Below are 24913 nucleotides of genomic sequence, written 5' to 3'. Positions count from 1 at the left end.
GCAACAAATACCTACTGGCTTAATGCCCTTAAAATCTACAGGTTGTACATAAGCATCACTGCTACCAATACCTTATTTTAGCTGTCTAAAAGCTAGCAACATCTTGGCATTGCGTGCCTGCCAATGCCATAAACTATGGACTGTATAAAGGAAGATTCCTTCTCTGTCCTAGATCTTCTAGTAGCCAGCTGTTTCACTGGATGACCATCAACTCTAGTACTATAATGGTAAAGGTAAAGGTAAAGGTTCCCCTTGACAATTTTTTGTCCAGTCATGTCCGACTCTAGGGGGCGGCGCTCATCCCGCTCTTCAAGCCATAGAGCCAGCGTTTGTCCGAAGACAATCTTTCCGTGGTCACATGGCCAGTGTGATTTAGACACGGAACGCTGTTACCTTCCCACCGAGGTGGTCCCTATTTATCTACTCGCATTTGCACGCTTTCGAACCGCTAGGTTGGTGGGAGTACTATAAAGGGAATATTAAAAAAAAAATCCTACCCATTTTCTCCAGGCTGCTATCCTGGCTTAGCTTGTCTTTTCTGTTACAAATTCACCCCTGCTGTAGCTTGGCTGATAAAAAGGAAGGTCCTCTAGTTTGCAAACCATTCTGGTTGTTTCTTTTGCCTGTCACCTGGCTTATAATAATTCTTTTTTGAAATGAGCCCAAAGTGTTTCATGTCAGGCCACGCCACACATTTCTATTATGGATTCAAATACTGGCAGTTTCTTTTTTTTAACATTTGGTATCATTCCTGGCATCCATTTTGCCTTTTTGAATAAAAAAAAAAATCTAACAGACTCAGATGAAGTTTTCATGGAGATGTTCATCTTGACCCAAAATCACTTTCCTAATCAGTCGCTCTCATCTCAGATTCCATCGCTGTCTATAGGAAGTTGTGTGTGTGTGGTTTTGCACTTTATCAGACTGTGTTGCATTTCTGTTTATTTATTTAATCTAATCATTCCCTTGTTTAAAAGATCCAATTGGATCTCTACGCGGTCCACTTTGAGTTTCGCCACTCTGCATTATTTGAGTTCATCTCCCTGCTCAGAGGAGGTAATCTCAGGTTCAGGGACCCACCTGCACCCAGAGCTTCTTTGCCAGCAGCACCCACACACCCCACATTGCACACAGACAACAGCTGTAGAAAAGGAGGTTATCCATTTAATGTTCTTATTTCCAGACACAGCACATCACATAGGACTTTGGTGCCCACAGGCGCACGACGAAGCAAAAGGCAAAGGTGGAGCTGGGGTGGAGGAGGTGGTGGCTTGCTCTTCATCCCCAACACGGAGAGGCTCTCACAATTGTGTACGACGACGTGGGCTTGGGGAGTTTCCAGGAGGGCTTTTATGAGCAGGCATGACCGCAGAGAGACCAGGCCTTCTTCTCACCAAGGGACGCTCCAGCTTTGCAGAGGTAAACGGATCCAGTTCTGCTTCCGTGCAGCATGATGAAGACAGTCATAGATACTGAGAGGCAGCAAAGGAGACGGGGGCTTCGTAAGGCAAACTCTGGGAAGGAGCAGCTACAGTACAGTGGGAGCCTCCCCCACTAAAGCTCCCCCAAAAGTATGGAGGTCGGGGCAGGAGGGGGAGAAATCGGGGAGCCAAGGGAAGGAAAGGAGGCGATTGGGAAGAAACAGAAGAGGGAGACCAGTTTTCTATGGGCACCTTGATCTGGCTCCAGTCCCTCCAGGGATGGAGAGACGGAGTGGTGGCAGTGTCCTAACCGTGGCTCCTCGCCTCCTTCAGTCCCTCACGGCCAAGGCTAGGACATGGGCTCCCCCGCCACACGCTCACACTCCTGGGCCGGGAGAAGGGAGATGCAGAGGGGGCACCGCCTCCCCTATTATCTTATGGAGGCGTCACTTGGGAGGTCATGATCGGACTCCTCCGTTTCCTCGTTTGGGGCTGGTTCACTGGGCGGTGCTGGAGTGAAAGCAGGAGATTTTCTGAAAGAAAAAAAGGGCGGGGGAGTCACATGGGCACGAGGGCTGTGGGCTGGGGAGGGGGAGAGAAAGGGGTCTTGTGGGAGTCAGGCTCAGGGGGCTGAGAAGCCACGGGGATTTGGGGAGGTGCTCCGGCACCATGAGTGGCAGGGGGCTGGGAAGCAAGGGCTACCCCGTAGCTAGACTGGACCCTGTGGACAGGCACACTGAGGAGGGCAAGGGAGCTGGCATAGGGAGAAGGGATGGGTGGGGGGTGGGGGGAACAGCACAAACATAAGCCCCAGCCCAGGGCTGCACTGAATTCCTTGTCCCATAAGCTAATGCAAAAGCCCAGCTGGTCAGCGATGCTTCTTTTATCCAGTGGAAGTTCTCTTTCAACAGCGTTTGCCTCTCTCAAAACTGCATCACCTTCTAGAGACACATCGCCCGAAACACAACTCCTGTAAGTCTGCAAGGGGGGTGGGGGTTGGGGGTTACAGCCAGTCACTTGGAATCAGGCCCAAATTTGCCAAGCCCTCTTTGATGCATACACTCCCCCCACCCCCACCCCCACCCCCATGCAGAGGACCAGTAACCTCCCCCTTCACCAGCCCCACACACTCTCCCTTTGCTGGTCCCACTGCCAACCCCAATAATACTAGAAGAACCTCAAATGATCTGGACTCCATGATGCCACCCCACAACTAGGATCAGAAGCCCCCCCCCCTGGCAAAGGGGCACTTACCTGTCTCCCGACTGAGTGATCAGTCGGCGACAAGTCTCCATTTGCACATCCAGCCCTCGCTTCATGCTACACATCTCCATGTACTCGTGCAGGTGACGGTTCATGTCATTCTTGGCCGTGGCTAGCTCCAGCTGTGCCAAAAGAAAAGCAGGACAGAGGCTGACCCCCCCCCCCAAACCAGGCCGCCCAACCTGGACAAAACACACATACAGCAAAAGCCCCTGTCGCTTTCGGGGTTAAGTCAAGCAGCGTTGCTGCCCTTTGGCAAAGGTCTCACTAGCCTCACCTTGATTTTCCACCACCTGGTGGGGAAAGGCAGTCCCTCGGAGGATTTTCTTCACTGCCCTCTTTCCCACCCCCAGCTATACAGTATACAGAATCCAGTTCTCAGTGCTGTCTGTCATATTCTAACATTACCCCCAACACACACACACACACACACACACACACACACACACACACACACACACACACACACACACGAGAGAGAGAGAGAGAGAGAGAGAGAGAGAGAGAACCAGGAGTGTAGGATGGGCCAGCAGAGGCAAATCCGGGGGGGGGGGCTAGTAAGATACCAAAAAGCTGCAGTGAACAAAAAGCAAACTTAAGCATCCTTCTTGCACAAAAGTGTCCCTTGGTGTGTTCTTTACCTTCTCCCACATGGAGACAAGTAAACAGCACCCCACGCGTTTGGCTATGCTGTCTATCAGACAAACCAGAAAGCTAGTTTTGCCTTCTTGATGCCTCCAATAGCAGCTCCTGGTAGGGGGAAAGGCATAGCAATCCATGGCAGGCTCAGCCAGGAGCCAAAGTGAGCATTCAAACATACATGGATCTCACGTGATGGGAATGTAATGCCCTGCTTTTTAAAAGGCGTTTAGGCGCCTCTTTGCATGTGCAATTTGAAAGACAGGTTTTTAAAAACGAGCCGCCCCCGGACATGTGCACATGGAGGCACAAAGGGGGAAAATGTGAAGACATGACAGCAGTCAAGAGAGGAGCAAGGGGTGTGTGTGCCTAGCAGGGGGAGGCAGGGAAGGGACAGGCAGGCAACCGGCAGGTAAAAGAGGTACCATCCAAAATGGCAGTGTATCCATAAAAGACAAAACAGAAAAGAACAGTTTGGGCGCCATTTTGAACTGCTCTGTGGCTTGCCATTGCGTGCTACGAGAGGCATCGCTGTGGATCAATCCAGTTCTTCTGGGAAGCGAAATTCCAGCCATAGACTCCACCTAATATCTTTCTGTTTCTTTATTCAAAGGAATCCTAGAAACAGCTAGAAAACATCAGACTCAAAATGTAACACTTGGGTGTTGCTTTGAAACTACTGTAGGCCTGCAAAGGCAATGTTACCATCACTCATAACATGTATTATGCTGCAACAATGCGACTGTGGTCAAGAAAGGCTTCCTCTTGCATGCTCTGCGTCCCACCCTTGCTGATGCACTTCCTTTCTTAAGTATCGCTTCTCTTACCTCAATCTGGTCAATGGTTTCCTGATATTCCTTCTCTCTGCTTTTGAAGAGCGACTCTGTGTCCTTGATCACTTTCTCCAGACTATCATCTGGCTGCTGCAAAATGTACAGAAAGTGCTGATGTCATGGGAGGAAAGAAACAGAGCAGGTAGCATTGAGACCAGAGAAGGAACTGGCAGCAGGATGCAAGCAAAGGAGAGCAGGTGACAATACACCTCTTTTGAAAAGCCATCATTTATGGCATGTCAGCCAGGGTTTGCGTTTGTAATTGCACTTGAGAGCTATGAAAACTCTGTTAAAACTGAGGTACAAATCTGGAGTGAATCCAGCTTGATCTTGCACATCCTCTGTAGATGGCTTCAAGGCAAGCCACACACTTAGATTTAGCTGTCCAACCCATTTGCAATATTGGATAATCTTAATGACTTACCTTACAGGCTTGTTACAAAAACTGCAGAGATAACAAAAATAATCCTATTGGCAGTTTATGCATGTGTAAGCAAAACTGGTGGATTCTGAAACTTAATGAGATGCCAGTCATGCTCTTGGTTGTGTGCCTGTTGCATGACCCGAAACGCAACCAGTACCCCACTGAGTAGCAACAATTCACTGCTGTGTCTTATGCCACTTCACTTATATACAGTGGTGCCTTGCTTGACGAGGATAATTCATTCCGTTCAAATCGCTGTTAAGCGAAATCCTCGTCAAGTGAAATTAAAAAACCCACTGAAATGCACTGAAAACTGGTTCAATGCATTCCAATGGGCGAAATATCTGCTTGTTTTGCGAAGATCCTCCATAGGGCAGCCATTTTCTGGTGCCTGTAAAGCGAGGAATCCGTCCTAAAGCACAGTGGGGAGCCATTTTGCACAGTGGGCGGCCATTTTAGAGCTGCCGATCAGCTATTTTAAAATCGCTGTCTAGCGAAAAATCAGTTCCTGAAGCAGGGAACCGATCATCGTTAAGTGATTTTTCCCCAAAGGAACATTGTTTCGCGGTCACAATAGCCATCGCAAAAACTTCATCGTAAAGCAGTTTTGTCGTTTAACGAGGTAATCATTAAGCGAGGCACCACTGTACATGTGAAGCACCAATAGGATGCTAGCCAATGTACATGAAGCCGTTCAAACAAGCTAGTATTAAATACATATTCTGAATCTGGTAATCTGGAATATGTACAACCATCAACAGGATTCTTAACATGTTCTCCTTTTGCATCCTTCATTCTAGACCTTGGAAGGTTTCATAAGATTTGACTAGTAGTGATGTGCCACCTTATCCTTGGGCCTGAACATTTGCAGGGTATTTTCCAATAATGTTTAAACGCCCAATAGAAGATTGACTACTTTAAAATCCTCTCTATGTGGGGTTGCCCTTGACAACAACTTGGAAGCTACCATTGGTGAAGAATACTGTTGTCTGTTTCATGAACAACATTGAGACATGGGAAGATGAACGGCCAATTTTACAATGGTTGTATTGGTTAGTGGACAATTTCTGGCTCAACTCAGCCAGACTCCCCTGGCCAAGGACTGACATATATTCAAGGCACCTGTTCCCACAGCAATGTATTGCTTGCTTATCCCACCCTTTCTCTATGCCCAGTTAGTTTACAAGTTTCTCCTTTTCCCTCATTTTATCCTTCCCTCACAATCCCATGATGCAACTGGTCCAATGACTTTTATTTATTTATTTATTTATTTATTTATTTATTTATTTATTTATTTATTTATTTATTTATTTATTTATTTATTTATCTATCTATCTATCTATCTGTTTGTTTGTTTGTTTGTTTGTTTATTTATTTATTTATTTATTTATTTATTTATATGCCACCCGCACTACCCAAAGGTCTCTGAGTGGCTTACAACAATTTAAATACAGTAAAAAGATAAAGCAACTAAAATACAATTAAAAATACAGTGCTCTAAAAATTGCCGTCAGGACCCACACTTGATATAATTTTAATTAAAAATCTTCCGGAACAGGAAGGTTTTGACCAGGCACCGAAACGTCATCAACGTCAGCGCCACACGAATCTGAATTGGGATGGCATTCCATAGTCTTGGGGCAGCTACCAAAAAGGGCCTTTGTCTACAAGCCATCCCTCTTACCTCCTCAAGGGACGGCTCTTTCAGGAAGACCCCCTGGTTAGATCTTAACTGCCAGGTAGGTTCATATGGACGGAGGTGGTCCTTCAGGTATCCAAGCTGTTTAGGGCTTTATACGTCAAAACAAGCACTTTGAATTGCCCGGCCAGTGACTGGTAGCCAATGTAACTTGAACAGAATTGGCTTGATGTGTTCCCTAGTGGTCCCACAACTCACCAGCTGCGCAGCTCGATTCTGGACCAGTTGCAGTCACTGGACCGTCTTCAAAGGCAGCCCCACATAGAGCGCATTGCAGTAATCTATACAGGATGTGCATGCGTTACTATCATGAGACTCTGCTCATCCAGGTAGGGCCATAGTTGGTATATTGAGTGGAGACATAAACCGGGCATTCTGGTCACTACACTCCATTATTTTCTTCCTCTGTTCCATCATTTCCCCAGATATACAACTTGGACACGCTCTTGCTCAGTTCTGCTTTATGTAAGCTGACTCCCCAGAGAGAGCAAGTGCTTATTCTGTATTATTAGCAAAGACTGTGACCCTCCATGCCATGGAAGATGAGCAGTGATCCAGCGGGTGTTTGTAGCAATGACTGTAAACACTGTCCACAGAATCAGGTTGCTCATAGAAGCAGTGACTTCTGCATCACCTGCCAGGTGAATCCCTGAGAACTGAAGCAGGGGCCACTGACAGCATCGCCCAAATATTGCACAGATTCCAAAATATCCAGAAACAATTGGATTCACCCTCTATGCCAGAAAGCTAAAGAAAACTATTTCAATGGACTTTCAGCTGTGTAGAATCAGTTTCCTTCTCTAGCTAGAAGCAGGGAGACCCACAATGGAGTGGTCCCGGGGCACTCCCACTAAGAAGAGGCAATGCTGGCTTTGGGGGAAGGGAGAGATCCTACCATTGGGCTGTCGTCATGGGACTGAGCTTTGCCAAACACACCATACACATGAGACTTGTTACCCACGTTTCCATGCTCCCAGGAACTCAGTGCTAGGTAGGTTCAGATGCTCACATTTTATCTTCATAAAAGACCTGTGAGGTAGGTGAGGCAAGACAGTGAGGGTAGCTGCTTCAGGATCACCAAGTATGCTTGATGACTGAAAGGATTTGGTCTTGTAGGTCCAGCCCCAGTATTTTCCCCTAATCCCCCCTCCATCCAATGTTGTACTCTCTAAGGCCAAAAAAGACTTCTGGAGAACTCAGAATCTCCCCATTCTTGTGGTTCAATAAAAATATTATTGAATAATAAATAAATTTGTAAGTGCCTCAGACAACAACTTACTGGTAATTTTCCCTGCTTATCTGAGCCTGGGAAGATAACTGTGTGAGTTACAGACACAGTTTTCTGCCCTCATCCTGATTTTATCAATGCCTCCAAAAACACACTCAGGTCACCCTCCCCCTCCCCTCCAATAATAATAATAATAATAATAATAATAATAATAATAATAATAATAATAATAATAATAATAATAATAATAATAATACAAAGCAGTGGTTTCTAGACTCTCAAAAGGCATCCTATGTAGGCAGAAGTTTGTGAATAAAAATTTAAGAGTGCCAGAATTCCTCTTAGCTAGTAGCCAGGCTTTTTGTGCCTTACTGAGCCCACTCAACTACCTTAAGCAGAAAAAACAGAATATATTCTACAAATTAAAAAATCTCAGAGTTTATGACTTTCGTTTTTAAAAATAACTTATTTTTAAAATGGTTGTTGTCTTTACTACTTGTGTGCAAATGCCTTTTTGGTCATCCGTTCCGACGTAACATCTCATGGTAACAATTTGTGTTATTTTTTTTTTTCAAAAAGTCAGATCGAATATCTCTCAATTCCTCCAAGTCACCTGAAAAATGTCCCCAGGTAACATTTTTACACAACAAGTAAACATGACTTATTTTAGCAAGTAACAAGAATGCTAAAAACAAAAATACTCAGCGAGGTTATGGAATAAGACTCTCTTCACCACACATAGCAACAAAATATCACAAGCATTACATGCTTGTTAGATATTTTTTCCAAGCCTGGGGGGAATTCACTCTGGGGCAGAATTCTGGCCTCTCTGTGTGTTTGGCATGCACAGCCCTGTTCCCATCAATGCAACTGATAAGAAACGAGCAAGTGCTCAACAAATAAACAACTCAGCAAGAGGGAAAAGGCGCTCTGTACATAGATGACAGCGGGGAGGGGGGTAAGAGTGACTGGAAGGTTTGGGGGGCTGCCCCTTACCTCCCCCTGTGCCTCAGCCGCAGCAATAGCATAGCCAGAGAAATCCTCCCACAGCAGTAGTGTCTCTTCGGTCTCCTCCCAGGTGAGGCTGTCACAGTCGTCTTCAAAATCGTACTCCCTCCTGAGAACAAGGGAATTGCAGATCAGCAGGGAGGCCTGCGACGGCTTTCCTTTTGAACAAGCCCGCTAGAACAGGAGCAGTGACTTGCTTCCATCTCCCCATGTCCTATGAGGGGAACAGATATGACTAGAGGAAAAGCCTCTGATCACATTTAAATTCTGGGATGTTGAGATCTGATACTCTTGGGTGACAAAGGATGAGAATAACTAAAACCTCATGATAAGACCGTCATCCTACCTACACCATGAAGTTGGTGTGTCACCATAAAAACTTGGACGTTTGGACGGTGCAATGTGCTCAATAGCTACTTTACATTTCCGTAATACCCATGTGATAGCTAAGCTACCAAAAACCAAGCAAACAAACTACGAGCAAAGTTATTCCATCTCTTGATTAATATTTGGAAAGGCCACTGGGGGGTTGAATAAGCTGCTTTATAGAGACCGGAGTGGCCACCTTGCTTAGTGGCTTGGCAAAACAAGAAACCAAGGCCTTCCTCTCCACACAACAGGCAGGCTGCACTCACAGCTGGTTCAGCATCCTTTGCATCTCTTCATTTATGCTCATTGCGGTGGTCTCGTCTTCCTCCTCCTCCTCCTCTGGCTTTTTGGAGGCCTCACTCTCAGACAGGGAGGTGTCCTCATCGCTGACCACCTTTCTCTCCCGCTTCCGCCCCACTGAACTTGGGACCTTAATGGGAGACAAGTGCAGAGACTACAGAACGAGGTTGGGTTGGAGGTCAGAAATGGTGGATGAGAAAATATGTGAGGGGGAAAAATGGGATGGGGGAAGATGACATGGAGACACAGAGCAGAACAGAACAGAGCAGAGCAGAGCGAATGAATGAATGAACGAAAGAAAGAAAGAATGAATGAACAAATGAAAGAAGGAATGAGAGAAAGAAAGAAAAAAGAGAAAGAGAGAAAAAGAGAAAGAAAGAGAGAAAGAGGGAAAGAGAGAAAGAGAGAAAGAGAGAAAGAGAGAGAGAGAGAGAGAAAGAAAGAAAGAAAGAAAGAAAGAAAGAAAGAAAGAAAGAAAGAAAGAAAGAAAGAAAGAAAGAAAGAAAGAAAGAAAGAAAGAAAGAAAGAAAGAAAGAAAGAAAGAAAGAAAGAAAGAAAGAAAGACGGCAGTGGAAAGAAAGTGGGGAGGGGGAAGAGAGAGAGAGAGACGGACTTATTATGACCAGGTTAAAGATGGTGCGTTGGCTAAAATGCAGTCTTAGAAACCTCTATTTTAAAATCAAAAACTAAGCAGCTGAAGATGAATCTGATGAGGGATCACAACAAGGGAACTCAAATCGTACACCATAGATGGAGGCAGGAAGACAGAGCAGGACAGAAGTATTAAGGAGAGGGAGAAAAATGCCAGGATTTACAGTTAAGTTTCTTTTTATAGAAAAGCTTCTAACTTGCTTATCTTTCCAGCTGAATGAAAAAAAAAACCAAAACTAACCAACTGCTTCTGTAGGGGAAGCAAGAGGAAAAAGAGTGAGAGAAAGTGCAAGAAAGTGAGTAAGTGGAAAAGACAGAAAAAAGAGAGAGAGAGAGAGAGAGAAGGGGGTGGGGAGGAGAGGAGAGAGACGGTGTTAGAGAGAGAGAGACACTTTGCACACCATGTCTCTCTCTGCAGCAGGGGGTCCCCCCCAACTGGACCCTGCCAACTATGGCTGAAGAGACACCGGGGGCCTCCCTAAATCCTCAAGAGAGAAATCCTGGAGGCTACCCTCAAAATCAAAATGCCTGTCAGTTTCTCCCAAGTGACTGAGGCAAATGTGTGGAATGAGATTAGAGAGATGGGGGTCTTTATCTTTTGGACGGGATGCAAGTTTGATTCTTCAGTGAGTGACCTTTCCATACCAATAAGTCATTGGTGCCACTCACCTGAAACATTTTGATCATGTCCTCACAGTTACGCTGCTGGGCTACGTCACACAGCTTAGCGGTGATATCGATGCGTCGACAGATGTCCATGTCCACTTTCATGGCTTTCTCTTGGATTTTGGTGTCCAGCTCAGTAAGATTCTGAGGAAGAAGAAGGATATGGACGTTTGATAAGGCTTCTTCATGTTTGACAAGCACTTCGTGACGTCACTTACTAAACATGTCAAATGTTTATAATTTATAGCCGGGCAGTCAAGCAGTCCTCTATGAAATACGGCTGTCTACAGTTGCTCATCTCTCAGTTCTCCCTAGTCCTGAAATAAAGTGGTAAGTATGTACACACATGCGCACACGTGCTTGCACCCACCCCCACCCCCACCAGCATGTACACTCACATTGCTCATCAGCCCCTTGAAAACAACCAGTTCTGCCTTGAGCTGCTCCACCTTCATGGCCAGCTCTTCCTGGCACGCTTCGGCTTCCTGGGCCTCCTAGAAGGGAAGGAGATGTACAAGTCAAAACACACACACACACACACACACACACACACACACACACACACACAGAAACCCTGAAGGGGTCAGAGGGGTGGGAAGGAAGGAAGGGTGCTCACCTCATTCAGCTCTGTCACTCGGTCTTGCAGCTGAACCCGCAGCGTGTACTCCTCTTCCCACCTGGCAAGGCAAAAAGGACCGAGGACATGGCAGCAGGGGTTGATATCAGACTTTGAAGGATCCCTCCCACTGGTGAAACTGGGTCCTGTCACAATCAGCTTCATTTGGATCTATCCTCGAGAAGAGGGTTCTCTTTTTTTTTTTTTTTGGCAAGGAAAGCAGGAGACGCCTCTGGAATTCATAGCTATGACAGATGAGAAGCTCAGCCACATAAACTTAACTTGCCTTGCTCTGAATTTGCTGACAACCCCTCATGTCTTACTGGGTGCAGTCTGAGTACAGTAACCACAGACTATGTTTAGCAACTACAACAGACTCTCTGCCTCAGAATAAACTACACGGATAGATGATTCCTGCCTCTCCCCGCTGCTCAACGGTGTCCTGCCATTGGGTATCTGTCTAAGCCCATCAATTCCGGAGAAGCCAGAGATCTCTTCCTCCCTCCACAACTCTGCCTGGCACAGCTGCCCTTGGCTTACGGAGTGGCATTTCTCTACTGCCAGATAACCAGATTTTTATCCATATAGGTCATTCCACTGGTCGGAAATAGCCTTCGTTATTGTTCAAGCGACTCCATTAACCATCACGGGCAGTACAATGGGATGCCATGGACATAGGGAACCAATGCAACCAGAACTTAAGAAGATCAGATCTGCTGGATCACATTCATCAGGTAAAGATAGCAACCATTCATTCCAGCGTTTGGTTCTCTCAGTGGCCAAGATAATGCCCTGTTGAAGCCCAGAAGTAAGACAAGGCTGCAATAACAACCTCTCAACGTTTTCGAAGTAGTAGCTGTGTTAGTCTGTGCAAGCATATCAGACCCAAAAACAAAACAAAACAAAACAAAACCCAAGAGACCAAAACATTGTGTCGTTTTTATTATCTGATCCCATGGACAAGACATCCTGGAGAAATTCCACCAACATTTCAATAATTTTCATCCTAACATCAACATCAGTCTGGACCAATCTATACAACAGGTGCACTTTATGGACACCATTGTGAAGCCACAATGCCTACATCTCAGCACCACGCTGTATCAAAAACTCTCTGATCCCTATACAGTACATACTTACATGCCTCCAGCTTCCAGCTTCATCACACCACAAAAACTATTATTCACAGCCAAGTCCTTAAATATAATTGTACTTGCTTGAACCCACAAGATGGAGAGTCCTGACTCCACAGGTCTAAAAAACGCATTTCTCAGACTACAATACCGATCCAGTATGGTTAAAGAACAAATTAACGGGGCAAGATGAATACCCAGAAGCAACCTACTGGAAGACAGACCCAGAAGAGAAAACAACCAAATACCACCATTTGTCACTTTCAGCCCACAACTGAGACCACTGACATGCATTATAAATGATCTTTCTCCCATTCTTGAGAAGAATACTTTGCTCTCCCAAGCCCTTGGTGGCAGCCCTATACTTGCTTACAGACAACCTCCAAATCTCAAGCAACTATTAACTAGAGATGGGCATGAACTACTTTGTTTTGTGTCATCTAAGTCACTGGCCTCAGTTGTATTTATTTATTTGTTTATCTATCTATCTATCTATCTATCTATCTATCTATCTATCTATCTATCTATCTATCTATCTATCTATCTATCTATCTATCTATCTATCTATCTATCTATCTATCTATCTATCTATCTATCTATCTATCTATCTGTCTGTCTGTCTGTCTGTCTGTCTGTCTGTCTATCTATCTATCTATCTATCTATCTATCTATCTATCTATCTATCTATCTATCTATCTATCTATCTATCTATCTATTTATTTATTAATTTATTTATTAGACTTTTATCCCACCCTTCTAGACAATGTCTTATCTGTTGCAGGTTCACTTCCACCACCTCCAGCCGGCTCCCCCACTGAGCTCTTCCATTCCAGCAGGTACACCAACTTCTTTTCTCCACCTCCTCCAGCAGCTGCCCACTCACAGACAGCTCTGCAGGAATCCCTGCCCTGCCCTCTCATCTGAGTGAGCTGCTGCTGAAGGAGGCGGAGAAGGGAAGTCCATGCTCCTGGTTGATGTACTGCTACTTTGATATGCCACTTAACTTTATTTAAAAACAATAAAAAAGGAAAGCCACCATGGTCCTCTGAAAGAGAGCTGCAAGAAAAGTTAGGGAAAGAGGCTATGTTGACCCCTTGGGCTCTGCCCCACAAAGAAACAGAGCTCCAGCAGAGACCTGGCTAAGGGGAAAGGCAGGAAAAAGGAAAGGGTTACCTCCCTTCTGTCTCTCCAACCTTCACCCCAATATTTTTCTCTCACACTGTAGCTGACCTCAGCTGGTGTTGCTGCTGCCTTCTTAGTTACAAGTAAACCAGGCAAACTTACTCATGAGCAAACTGGTTAAACCTTGCTTGTGAATAAGCCTTCCTACATGTGGACCTGCAGCTTGGGAAAAGAGGACTGTAGCATGGATTCCAGTGTGGATGGAAGGCTCACTCAAGTGATAAGAACTTTTTATGTGAAGACTAGACCACAACAAATTTCCCAGCCTTAGGTGTGGGCCGGTGAGAACAATTATCATGTGGGTCCACAGTTGGTTACAGAATTATATTCAGAAGGGGCTTATCCACACTTCATTCTTAAACTGGAAAGAGGTAACTACTGGGGTACCACAGGGCTCCATTCTGGGTCTGGTGCTCTTCAACATTTTTATGACCCGGATGAGAGGGGATACAGGGAATGCTTATCAGCTTTGCAGATGACACAACATTGGGTGGAATAGCTAATACCCTGGAAGACAGAAACAAAATTCAAAAATATCTCCATAGATTCAAGCACTGGGTTGAAAACAAGAGAATGAAATTAAAAAGGGGTAAGTGCAAAGTTCTACATCTAGGAAAAAGAAACCCAATGCACAGCTACAAGATGGGAGATATTTCACTCAGTAATGCTACATGGGAGAAGGATCTTGGAAATACCGTATGCCACAAGCTGAATACTGAGCCTACAGTGCAATGCGCCTGCAAAACAACAACAAACAAGGCAAATGCTATTATATCCTGTATTAACAGATTTACAGTCTCCAAATCATGTGAAGCATTACTTTCCCTGTGTTTGGCACTGGTTAGGCCTCATCTAGAGTACTGTAACCAGTTCTGCACGCTGATCCTTGAAGATGGATGCTGACAAACTGGAACAAGACAGAGGAGGGCAACAAGGATGATCAGGAGATTGGAAACCCAGCAGAGCAAAGAAAGGAAAAAAGAGCAAGCTACAGCATGCAACTAAAGCCTGAGTATAGAACTGGGGCTGCTCTCTTTCTTTCTACCCTGGCACAGGGAATGAACCTCACTTAAAAGAATGAACCTTTCCTTTCCCGATTCTACAGCTGTGGCACCATTTTGCCTTGCTTGAAATAAGTGGAATTTTTCTCCCGGCAACTTCCAAGCCAAACATTCTGCACGCCAGAAGAGTCTGCCTGCTCACCAACCCCTACGGGACAGAAACAAATTGGAGATTACTCATGGTTTGGGAAAGAACACAGAAAGCAAGGCAGAATATGGAGATGAAGGAATGGCTCAGGCATGGGGAGGGGAGGGCAAACATCTCTTAGGGAGAAATGCGTCACTTCTGCAAAAACATGTTTAGTTTCCTCCTTCCTCATCCCAGGATGTTTCCCCTTTGAAGATCTGTTTTTTGAGACTGCATATTATGGATAAGGTATACTGGTAATTATAGTACCTATTAAAAACTGAAAATTGGAGCTCTAAGATTAGTAAATCACCAAAACTGAGATCCAGCCTTCAAGGCTGCTTCTAGATTGGCTGCTCTTAATGTTATTAAACCATTGCTTTTCTGCAGGATTGCAATTGGCTTTTAACTTTATCAATGCTACTGCACATCTCCTGCACCGTCGTTCCACTACGCTCCATGGACACCCATGGCAATGGCAGAGCTGTCATGGGTGGGGCAAATGATCATTCCTATTGCTTGAATAAAATGGAAATAATTTCTGAGCAATCCTAAAAATAAAGTCCCACTTGAATTCAAAATGGAACCAAATAGGTGCTTTGAATGAGAAAAGTTTATCGTTGCTTGATGGGATCACATTGCTTAAAAAGCCACAGCCAGAATGCTAAACTTTTCACCATCTCTAAAGGCAATTTTACAGCTCTGTAGCACTTTTTCACATAAGAGATAATTTGCCAAGACGGACAGATACACACAGAGAGATGTGGAAATACATTTCGGTACTAATTGAAATACTGACTTAGAAAAATTAATAGGGTGGTTTATTTGACTCCCACTGCAAAGGTTATAATGGAAGTAATGAATTGTGATAGGCACAACAAAAACAGCACACAAAAGAGTTATGCTTGAGGGCATTTAGACATCTTTCCCCTGAAAAGCAAGTTTCAGGGGTAAGAAAAACAGAAATTATACTGCCCTCTATTAAAAAAAGATCAAGGCATCTCTTCGGCAGCCTTGTTCAAGCCCCTTCATCTCGACAGAAAGAAGCAAACACGAAGTCTTTTTAAAATAGAAAAGAAAAGAAAATGAAATGTATGTTTCTGTGCTTGCAGATGTGTTAGTTAGTCAAGACCCAGCTTGACACAAACCATGTGCAAAAATCAGCCATGCATCATGTACCAGACATTATAATAGTAAATATTTTACATGTAAAGGAAATCATCCATTTTTTAAAACTGTACTTCCTAGGTCATATAAAATTGTCAATCAAATTCATTCAGCTATATTTTTATTTCTGTAAAAGTAGCTCTTTCCGATAATGTGAGTTTCTTCCCTAACCTTGCTTTCACTGTAAACGAGCCATAAAGTCAAGCTGAAAGTGGTAGGCAGTTTGCTCAGAAAGGCTTTCAAGTTACCACCCTGGTCCTCCTCTGGTGTCTCAGGCTCAGCTGGAGCGACCACAGGAATGCATAGAAGGAGAGCTTCCCTTTGCCATGGAGTTCAGATCAACACCTGAATATAACGGCACAGGGGTATAGAATCCGAGCATCCCCCACCCACTAGCCTAACCTCACTTCCCACTGGAGAGGCTACTGGTGCCTCTTATAAGGTGGGGGGAGCCCCCTCCATCCCCCTGGGGCAGAAGCTACAGTGTCTATGTGAGAGAGAGAGAGTTCATCAAAATCTCCATCCAAGTGGTCCTGACATGGCTGGGAGGGAGGGAAGGAAGAGGTAGGTGAAAATCTGATGCCCTAACCACCTTGCTCTGGAACAGCCTTTGAAAAGAACAGCACCTGGCTGATAGCTCACGCTGGATCCCATCCATCGCAACTGCCCCAGACTCCCACTCCTTCCATGGAGATTATATGGCATTACTTGGCGGCAACACCGTCCTCACTGTTAATATTTCCCCAACAAAACAAAAAAAGTGACAATGAAGTCACTCGTCAGGCAGTGTGCCTGGTGATCCTAGAACCTTTGCAGTCGTGTCCTGGGTTTGCAGACAGTTTATTTGTCTTACTGAATTCGGTGGATGCTACTGAGAGCAAGCCCACCCATGCCTGCAGGTCCTTATCCTTGAGTTCTTTTCTTAGTCCCAGTTGACAGCAGGCTTTCGATAACTACAGATACATAGATGGGAAAATCAATTCAAGACAATTGTCTTTTTCAACTATCCCAGACTCTATTACCACATCTTCTTCTTCCTTCATTCCATTAGCCTTCTAGCTCTAACTCAATACGAATGGCGCCTCTTTCACCTTCCTTTCTCAACAGCCAGTGAAAATGGACTAAGCATTGATTAGTCCACAACGCTGATCTAACACTGATCTACCAATACACTTAGACACCCCTCACCCCCCGCCAGCATGCTTTTCATTCCTCTTCCCATTCTGCTTCGTCTTCTTCTCCACCCCAACCACCCCAGCAGGTTCTCATCCTCATCTGCAATGCACCACTTCCTAATAATAGTCTCACTGCAACAGTCCCTCCTCCTCCTCCTCCTTCGGGCTCGGCACAGCCCAGGCAAGCAGAGAACATCTAGCACATTTTCCTGAAGTGAACCCAGAGATCCCTCCCTCCCTCCCTCGTAGGAAGCTGCTTTGAAGTGGGAAGACGAAAGGAAGGCAGACAAGAGGAAAGATGCAACACGCCAATCCCCAAAGAGCCCAAATCACTGAAACAACAACAAAGCACTAGCCACGTCCCTGATGTACGTATATATTTTAGGATCAGGGATATTTTATTAGCTCACACTCCCAACAACAAAGGGAATGATGGAACAGCAACCCTCCAGATCTTCAAAGGGCAGCTGAATCTAGTCCTCAGCATCACGTCTAGGCAGCAGTCTATCAGTTATGTATTCATACCAGAATAGAGTCTCACGCAACTCTTATCCTGAACAAGTCCTACACAAACACAAACATTCCCTCTCCCACCCACTCCCCAGCTTTCTGCCCCCGAAACCTGTGATGCTCCTCATTCACATGCACACACTGAAGAATGGACATTTCTTCTTGCTGCATCGTATTATGGTCCATCTTAAGCCAGGGACCAGGTGCTCATTTCCCTACTGGGCATCCCAGGAGAGGGGCCAGCAGGGATTGCTCGGGACATGTGTGTCTAATCGGGTTACAGGTCCTGCCACTTGCAAGCCATTGGGCAAGCTGCACGGTCCTGAAGCACCCTAGGAAATGCTACAAGGGTAGCCATAACTCAGAACCAACATCAGCACACAATTGTAATTTTATATTTTGTTTCTAGCATAAACCCCAGGAGCTTTGAAAGGATAATCTCTATTTTATTTGCCCCAAGGAGCAGATATCTTTCTTAACATATCCACTGTATACCAAGATCCTCTAGGGCGATCACTGAACTAGGGGATCCACTCTCAGACCTTATCGGAATCTAGCCCTGGGTATCAAGGACACACCCAATTTCACTGAACCACAGGACAACCGAGAACGATGGTTGCAATTCAGTGAGGGGCTGGGGCCACTGAGGTATGCCAAGTACTCTGAACAAAACCACAAGATGTTTTATTTTCATTTTAGAAGTCACCATATGAAACTAGTACAAGTTGGTGGTGTAATGAACATTTTCCGTTCATAAGGCAGGAAAAGAACAGACTTCTCTTTATCACTGTTTTTTTCTGGCTGAATGAAGAAAGAAAGAATTATGTATCAAGGAGATTACATGTTTTTGAAAAAGACAACAAATGTGTGCCATATATGGCTTACTTGTTATCTGGGACACTTTAAAGTTATGGAGACTAAATGGATAGTCTTGAAAAATCCCTTCCACTCACAAAACTCATGTTTTCCTGCAGACATTAAACTGCACTGTCATCCAGCCTCTGCATTTGCCACTTTGCCAACCTTTCATTTTTGAGAATTCAAACACTCTGTGGAATTCCTCAGCTCCGCACAGCAGTTATTGGTTCCTGCAGATGAGCTCAGCTTTCCCTCAGGATATCACAGCTAACGGGTTAATTGAGGGAGGAGAGAGAGAGAGAAAAAAAATATCCTTATTCCATATGAGGCCCCATTCTATTTCAGTAACACTCAAACGTATGCATATGTCAAGATATATACTTAGCATTTACTCAGTATCAATCTCAGTGCATAAAATCACATTCATATTGCATAAAGATGCCTTTTTATTTTTGCACACTCATAAGGGAGGTGTATCTGAATTGCCCCCATTCTTGATTCAGTCCAGAGTCTCCAGTTGTTCATCCCAACTGGCTCTTTTCCTCTAGTTTTAATTGATAAGAATCAGGCACAGAGAAATCAAGCAGGCAAAATATTTCTTTGTATTCTCGAAGGCTTTCATGGCCGGGATCTGACGGCTGTTGTGGGTTTTTCGGGCTCTTTGGCCGTGTTCTGAAGGTTGTTCTTCCTAACGTTTTGCCAGTCTCTGTGGCCGGCATCTTTAGAGGACAGGAGTCGGAACTCTGACTGTGCTCCTCAACATTAGGAAGAACAACCTTCAGAACACAGCCAAAGAGCCCGAAAAACCCACAACAACCAAAATATTTCTTATTCTCTCCATCCCAGGAGAAACTTCTTCCAAAAACTTGCTGTGGATCACCCTGCCAAGAAGGACACAGAAAAAAGGCCAGGAGAGTGAGGAGGAGGAGATATACTGTAATTTTCCCTATAGCTTCCCCTCTCTTGTGTAGGACAGTGTTCTGGTAGATTATGCTATACATTAATTAATGGAAAGGCTGTGTCAGTTTGGTTGTTTTCCCCTTTATGCACCAATATGTCTTAGGGTGGGCCTAGTTCTACACACGGCAAAAACAGAATCTCAGAAAATGTATACAGCTGTACTGGAAACAAGCCCCAGTTGAGTAGGTATTGCAGAAGTCTGCAGTGGAGATGCAGCAGGGCAGAAATAATGCTGGACTCTCTTCTACTCTGCCAGCGCCACTTCTCTTCTCCATATCTCACATACCTAAGGGCAGAGTCCCCACCAAGCTCTTTGCAAGGGTAAACATGAATTTGGAACCCACCCACGGAGGAGTGTTTGGAGCAGCAATGGGGGCAAAGGCTGAGCCCCACCCTCATCTCTGCTCTGAACCATGATATCCAAAAGCTATTTTTCTTACATCCAAGTGCCTGCACTCCCAATAATAATCAAATGCTTCCTTCCCAAGAACAGCAGCTCTAAAGGTGGATCGAGGGGCCCGAGCAGCATATCTACAAGCAAAGCATCCAGAAACTTTCTTTATGGGGGCTTTGGAAGTAAACCAGGTTGGCTGAGCAGGCAGGCATTGGCTTTCTTCCAACAAAGCACTTTGTCTAGATCCATAGCTATGCCAAGAATGGGCCTTCCTCTCACTTATCTTGCCTGGGAAGGGAGGGGGACGGGAAGGCCAAAGAAGCCTCTCTGTCTTTTTTGGAGTTGGGGAAAGGAGACAAACTAGGGTTATAACAATCAGAAGAGACAGGGCGATTAATTGGATATCAATGCAATTAATGAAGGACATACTCAAGTCACTGATCTTGCAAACTCACAAACAGCCTTGCTAATTTTGGTTTTACAAAATAATAACGAGCACCATCATTCAGACTCCACAACTTGCTAGTGTATTTTGCAGACAAAGATCTTGTTAAGAGATAACTAGGCAGCCTCTTCAAGGAAGCAGGCAGATGGAAAAGAAAAACAATGGCTGTTGCCCACTTGTTGGCCTGCCCTCTATCCCAGTGGTCCCCAACCTTGGGCCTCCAGATGTTCTTGGACTACAACTCCCAGAAACCTTCACCACCACCTCTGCTGGCCAAGATTTCTGGGAGTTGAAGTCCAAGAACATCTGGAGGCCCAAGGTTGGGGACCACTGCTCTATCCCATGCCCCTTGCAACTACCCACCAGTGTCACAGGGCAACCAAACAAGAAGGTTTCCCATCTCTTCACATGGCCGAACACCCCAGATCTCTAGTGGAAACTGTCCTCTATTGAGTGAAGAAGCTCATGGTCCATCGGCAGGCTTCTGAGCATGGACTCTTGCCTGCAAGCCAGGGTGCTCCTGAGTTTCAGGCAGGATTGTTTCCTAGTCCACCTGGAGATTCTGGTAATATCTTGAGGTCGCCTATCCAGGTAATAGCCAGGCCTGACCCTGCTTAGCAGCCAAAAACAGACAACAGAAAGATTGGTATGGAAGAAGTATTTAACTACCACAAATTTGTTCAGTCCCCTTGAAAAACTAACGAGTGCTATCCCGTCCCATCGATTCCATACAATAATTATGTGTTGTGGGGAAAATGGTGTTTCGGGGGGGGGGGGGAGATTATTTTTGTCTGTTCTCGCACCAGCTTTATGGGTTGAGGTCTAATGTGGAGAGGAAAAAAAATATTCTCCATACTCTTGACTAAACTGCCTGGTGAAGTTAACAGTGCTAAGAAGTACAGTATATGTGTGTGGGAGATTTCAAAGAGACCTTCGCTGGATATCGCTGCCTCAGTCTGAGCCATTCCCTGTACTAGAAGTTTTACAAAACAATAGATCTGGTTATAGCTTCCTCTCGTCATATCCCCTATACATAGAGCAAACAAGATTCCTAAACATGGCATGCCCTACCCCTTAAGGAAGAAAATACGGATATATCTTGGTTTCCCTTTTCTGCATGTTTCCCAGCTGTAATCATGGTTGATGACAAGCAGAAATGCAGACCCACGAATCCCTGCTATCTTTCAACCACCAAAAATCAGTACGGATTCCGATCCCACCAGCATCAAATCTTTTCGGGCAAACAGTGCATGGCTTGCTTGGCTATGCAGATATCTCTGCTTTCCCCCCAATTCTGCCTGCCACCTCTGTCTCTGTCTCCCTGCAGCTCAGTGCTCTGCTCCACTCATCGCAATGCCCACAGCCACCATGCATCCTGCTCCACTCTTCCATGGATGAGCTCCTTTGTTCAATTGCTATACCTTATAGACAAGGGCACCTGTGCAAGCAGTAAGAAACAAAACATGCATGACTTGCTTATCTTCTCCGCACACTTCTTGCAAAGCAAAGAGCATAAACTTCCTATAATAGCAGCTTTCAAAGACGGAGTCGCATTATGCTGATTCAGAACAGATAACCAAAAAAAAAAAAAAAAAAAGCAAAAATGAAAATAGAAGTATGATGACATCTTAAAGCCTGATTCACTAGTGATTGGTGTGTGAGTTTTTGTGGAAGGCTATCTTACCTGCTCAGATATAACGATCCTTTAAGACACTCTCATAGTTTTGCTTTGTTTTCATTAGACAACTTTCACAGGAATCAGCCCCACACATGTAAAAAACTCACATGCTTCATCACTCAAGGACTCTTTGCTTATTTTATATAAAGAGCCTACACCTCTTTTGCACTATATATTGGATTATCAGTGTAATGAGAAGATGCATATCTGCTTCCTTCATTATCAAAGCCAGATCAGTTAGCGACTGCCTCATGAAAAGCACTGTCCTTTTTTTCTTCGTTATAGCTTGCCCATCTCCCTGTTGAAAGAGTTCTCTACTTAGAGATATTTTCTCTATGACCTCATATCTGTGTGATTGCCTTAAAGTAGTCTGGACCTGCTTTTAAACCCTGTCCTACTGCGTAATTTCTGTCAGCCATTTGGCTAGAAAACAAGAACGGCAGGAGTCAACCAATGGGCACCAAGGTTAAGCACAGCTTTGAAACAAAAAAGCCAGCTGTACCCTTGGCATATTTAGATTGCTCAGGACTTCACAAACACTGCAGATCTTCTCCCCAGCCACCCCGTTTCAGATTTATATTTATTTTCATTAAGCATTCAGTGCAGGGGTTTAGGTATCTGGCGGTGGAGCCAGAGGCTGGGAGTTCGATTCCCTGCAGTGCCTCCTTGAGAGGGGATGGACTCCCTGGTCCATAGGGTCCCTAAGAGCTTGGCCGTGCTAAAATTATTATTATTATTTTATTTTTAATATCCTGTTTCAATATTTTGACAGACTCTGAAAAGTAATCTATGCCTCTTTAAACATTTTATGACCTGTGAACAAAAAAAAACCCACTGCATGATTTTTTTAAAAGGTAGACATATATACCTTCTCTCTCTCTCTCTTTCTCTCTCTCTCTCTCTCTCTGTATTTTTTGGGGGGGAGATCTATGTCACTACATAGAAGGCCCTTTCCTCCAATTACTACCCACCTTACTTATAAAGTAAGAGAGGCTTTTGATAGCATCCGAATACTCCAGCAGGTTTGTGCAGGAGGATCTCTGGGAAAGGATTTTAGATGCCAGTAAAGCTGAATCTCTCAGCTTTCAAGGGTCTTTCTGATTAAAGACCCACACATGACATACATGTGCCTATATATATAATTTATAGTTTATCCTTTAATCGCTTCCAACTAAAGTGAACTCAAAAGACAAATAAATGCATTCATCCTATTTCACTCTCTAAAACTATCTGGATGTTGGCTGCAAGTTTCTCAGGCCAAGAAGACCCCGGGCTTCTGCTGATTGAAGCCAAAGCTGTTTCTGCCCTCCGAGTGCTATGTGCACCCATAGCACTATATAAATAAAATGTTGCCACGACAAAAAAATAAATCCGCATACATAGAACGTTAAAGGGATTGGGTTTCTTCCCCACTCCTCCCCTGGGAAGTCAGCAGAGTCAAAACCGCTGCTAAGGATGGCGATGTGGCACAAAACTCATCCCATATGTATGCCTCCTCCAATACGGTACAGAAGATTGTTGAGGATGCTGGTGGATAACCAATTTGTAGAAAGAGGCCAAGGCAGGTGTCTCAAGACAACAGTAGAAATGAGTTGAAGACTTACATTGTCACAGAGAACCTTGGGTTTTAGCTGGACTTTTAACTTGAGGGTAACTTTTTCCAAACTGGCCCAGATCATGTCACTACTTCCTAAACTCTGTTCTCTCCTCTGTGAAGTTAGGAAGGATAAGGTCTCACCAAGGAGCCTCGGATAGCTTACAAATTCAACAAAGCTGAAGAACAGAAGGGGGTCCCTTCCTTTCCTTAAGAAAGGTCTCCAGAAATCCCGTACCTGTGAATTCCCAGACTCTCCACTGAATGGAGACGCTACTGCCTCCAATGTTTTAAAGGCATGAGCATCTCTCTCTCTCTTTCTCTCTCTGGCTTTCTCTCTTGAATCAAAGAGAGAGCAGCTGGCAGTGCCTTTTCTGGGGGTGGTTACTCCAAAATGAGCACAAAAAGCCACCCCATGCAAGGTTTTTAGAGGCTCCATCCGTTCGGGTACAAGGATTCACAAAGGAGCCTCTAACCCGGTGGGTTCCTTCGCTCTTTGCCTCTGGCGCTTGGAGGGAATCCCTCGGCCCGTCGGTGGTTCGAGCCCCGCAGCCGGCTCGGGCGCTCCTTGCCTGTCCCGCTCTCCCCTCCGTCCTCCCCATCCCGAGCCTCTCGCTCCCGGGAGCCCCAACGGGTCGCCTCACCTGCGCTTGTACTCGTCCCGTTCCCTCTTCACCTTGGCCAGGACGTTGTACAGAGCCCGGATCTCGGGCGTGATGGTGTCTATCTGCACCCCGACCCCGTCCGGGTGGACCCAGGAGACGCCGGGCCCTTGCACCAAGGTGGTCTCCAGGCCCGGCCCGAGACGGCGAGCCTGCGAGAAGGACCAGATCGTGCCGGGCAAAAAGCGCGAGGAGGACGAGAAGGCGCTCCCGACGGACAAGGAGGGAGGCTGGGAGGACGTCGGGGTGAGCGGGGCCCCGGGGTGGTGGTGGCAGCTCGGGGAGCCGAGCCCCCTCGACGGGGTGCCCAGCGGGCCCGGCCGGCCGCCCCCGCCGCTGCTCCCGCCTCCGCCTCCGCCTCCGCCCCCGGCGGGCCCGGCCAGCGAGAGCCCCAGGGGGCGGATGGGGCCGACGAAGCCCGTCTGGACGGCTTGGTCCCGGCGGGGGAGGCTGCCGCCCCGACGGCCGCCGCCTTCCTCCAGGGCCTGCTGGAGCTGCTTTTCCAGCTGCCGGTTCCGGCGCTCCAGCTCGTGCACTTTGGCCAGGAAGCATCGGAAGCGGAGGTTGAGGGTCTTCAGGACGTTGATGTTGGAGCCCAGGTCGTTGCGCAGGGCCATGGCGGCCGGCGGGGCGCCCGCGAAGGGGGACCCGGCGCCCAGGGAGGCCGGCGGGGCCAGCTCCCCGTCGAGGAGGTCCCCCCGGGCCTCGCCGCTGCGGGACAAGCCGAGGGGCTCCGCGCCGGCCAAGCCCTGCGGCGGCTGCTGCTCGTGCGGCCACAGGAAGAGGTTGGGGCCGAATAACGGGTTCATGGCTGCGGCCGCCGTCCCGGGGCTGCGGCGGGGCAGGCAGG

At 46.0% G+C, this 24913-nt stretch overlaps 1 protein-coding gene across 5 annotated transcripts; it reads right to left on the bottom strand.

Moving 5' to 3' along the window:
* Positions 1–1142: 1142 nt before the first annotated feature.
* On the bottom strand, positions 1143–24913 carry IFFO1 (intermediate filament family orphan 1). Of its 5 annotated transcripts, XR_012084180.2 has the most exons (10): positions 24046–24909; positions 11118–11178; positions 10900–10995; positions 10505–10645; positions 9151–9338; positions 8504–8624; positions 4151–4246; positions 2676–2806; positions 1674–1954; positions 1143–1472 (listed from the first exon to the last, which is right to left on the bottom strand). XR_012084180.2 is itself a non-coding variant. In XM_072991801.2 (9 exons), exons 1-9 carry the CDS (start codon positions 24870–24872, stop codon positions 1852–1854), a joined length of 1740 nt encoding a protein of 579 aa, XP_072847902.2. In that variant the 5' UTR covers positions 24873–24910; the 3' UTR covers positions 1143–1851. The 5 variants fall into 5 exon arrangements, 4 of the variants coding, with proteins under 4 accessions (XP_072847902.2, XP_072847901.2, XP_072847903.2 ...); XM_072991801.2 differs by having other exon boundaries at positions 1143–1954; positions 9151–9314; positions 24046–24910; XM_072991800.2 differs by having other exon boundaries at positions 1143–1954.

Source organism: Pogona vitticeps, chromosome 2, assembly GCF_051106095.1.
Source record: "Pogona vitticeps strain Pit_001003342236 chromosome 2, PviZW2.1, whole genome shotgun sequence".
Classification (NCBI taxonomy): Eukaryota; Metazoa; Chordata; class Lepidosauria; order Squamata; family Agamidae; genus Pogona; species Pogona vitticeps.
This window is presented reverse-complemented; position numbering and strand designations above follow the sequence as displayed.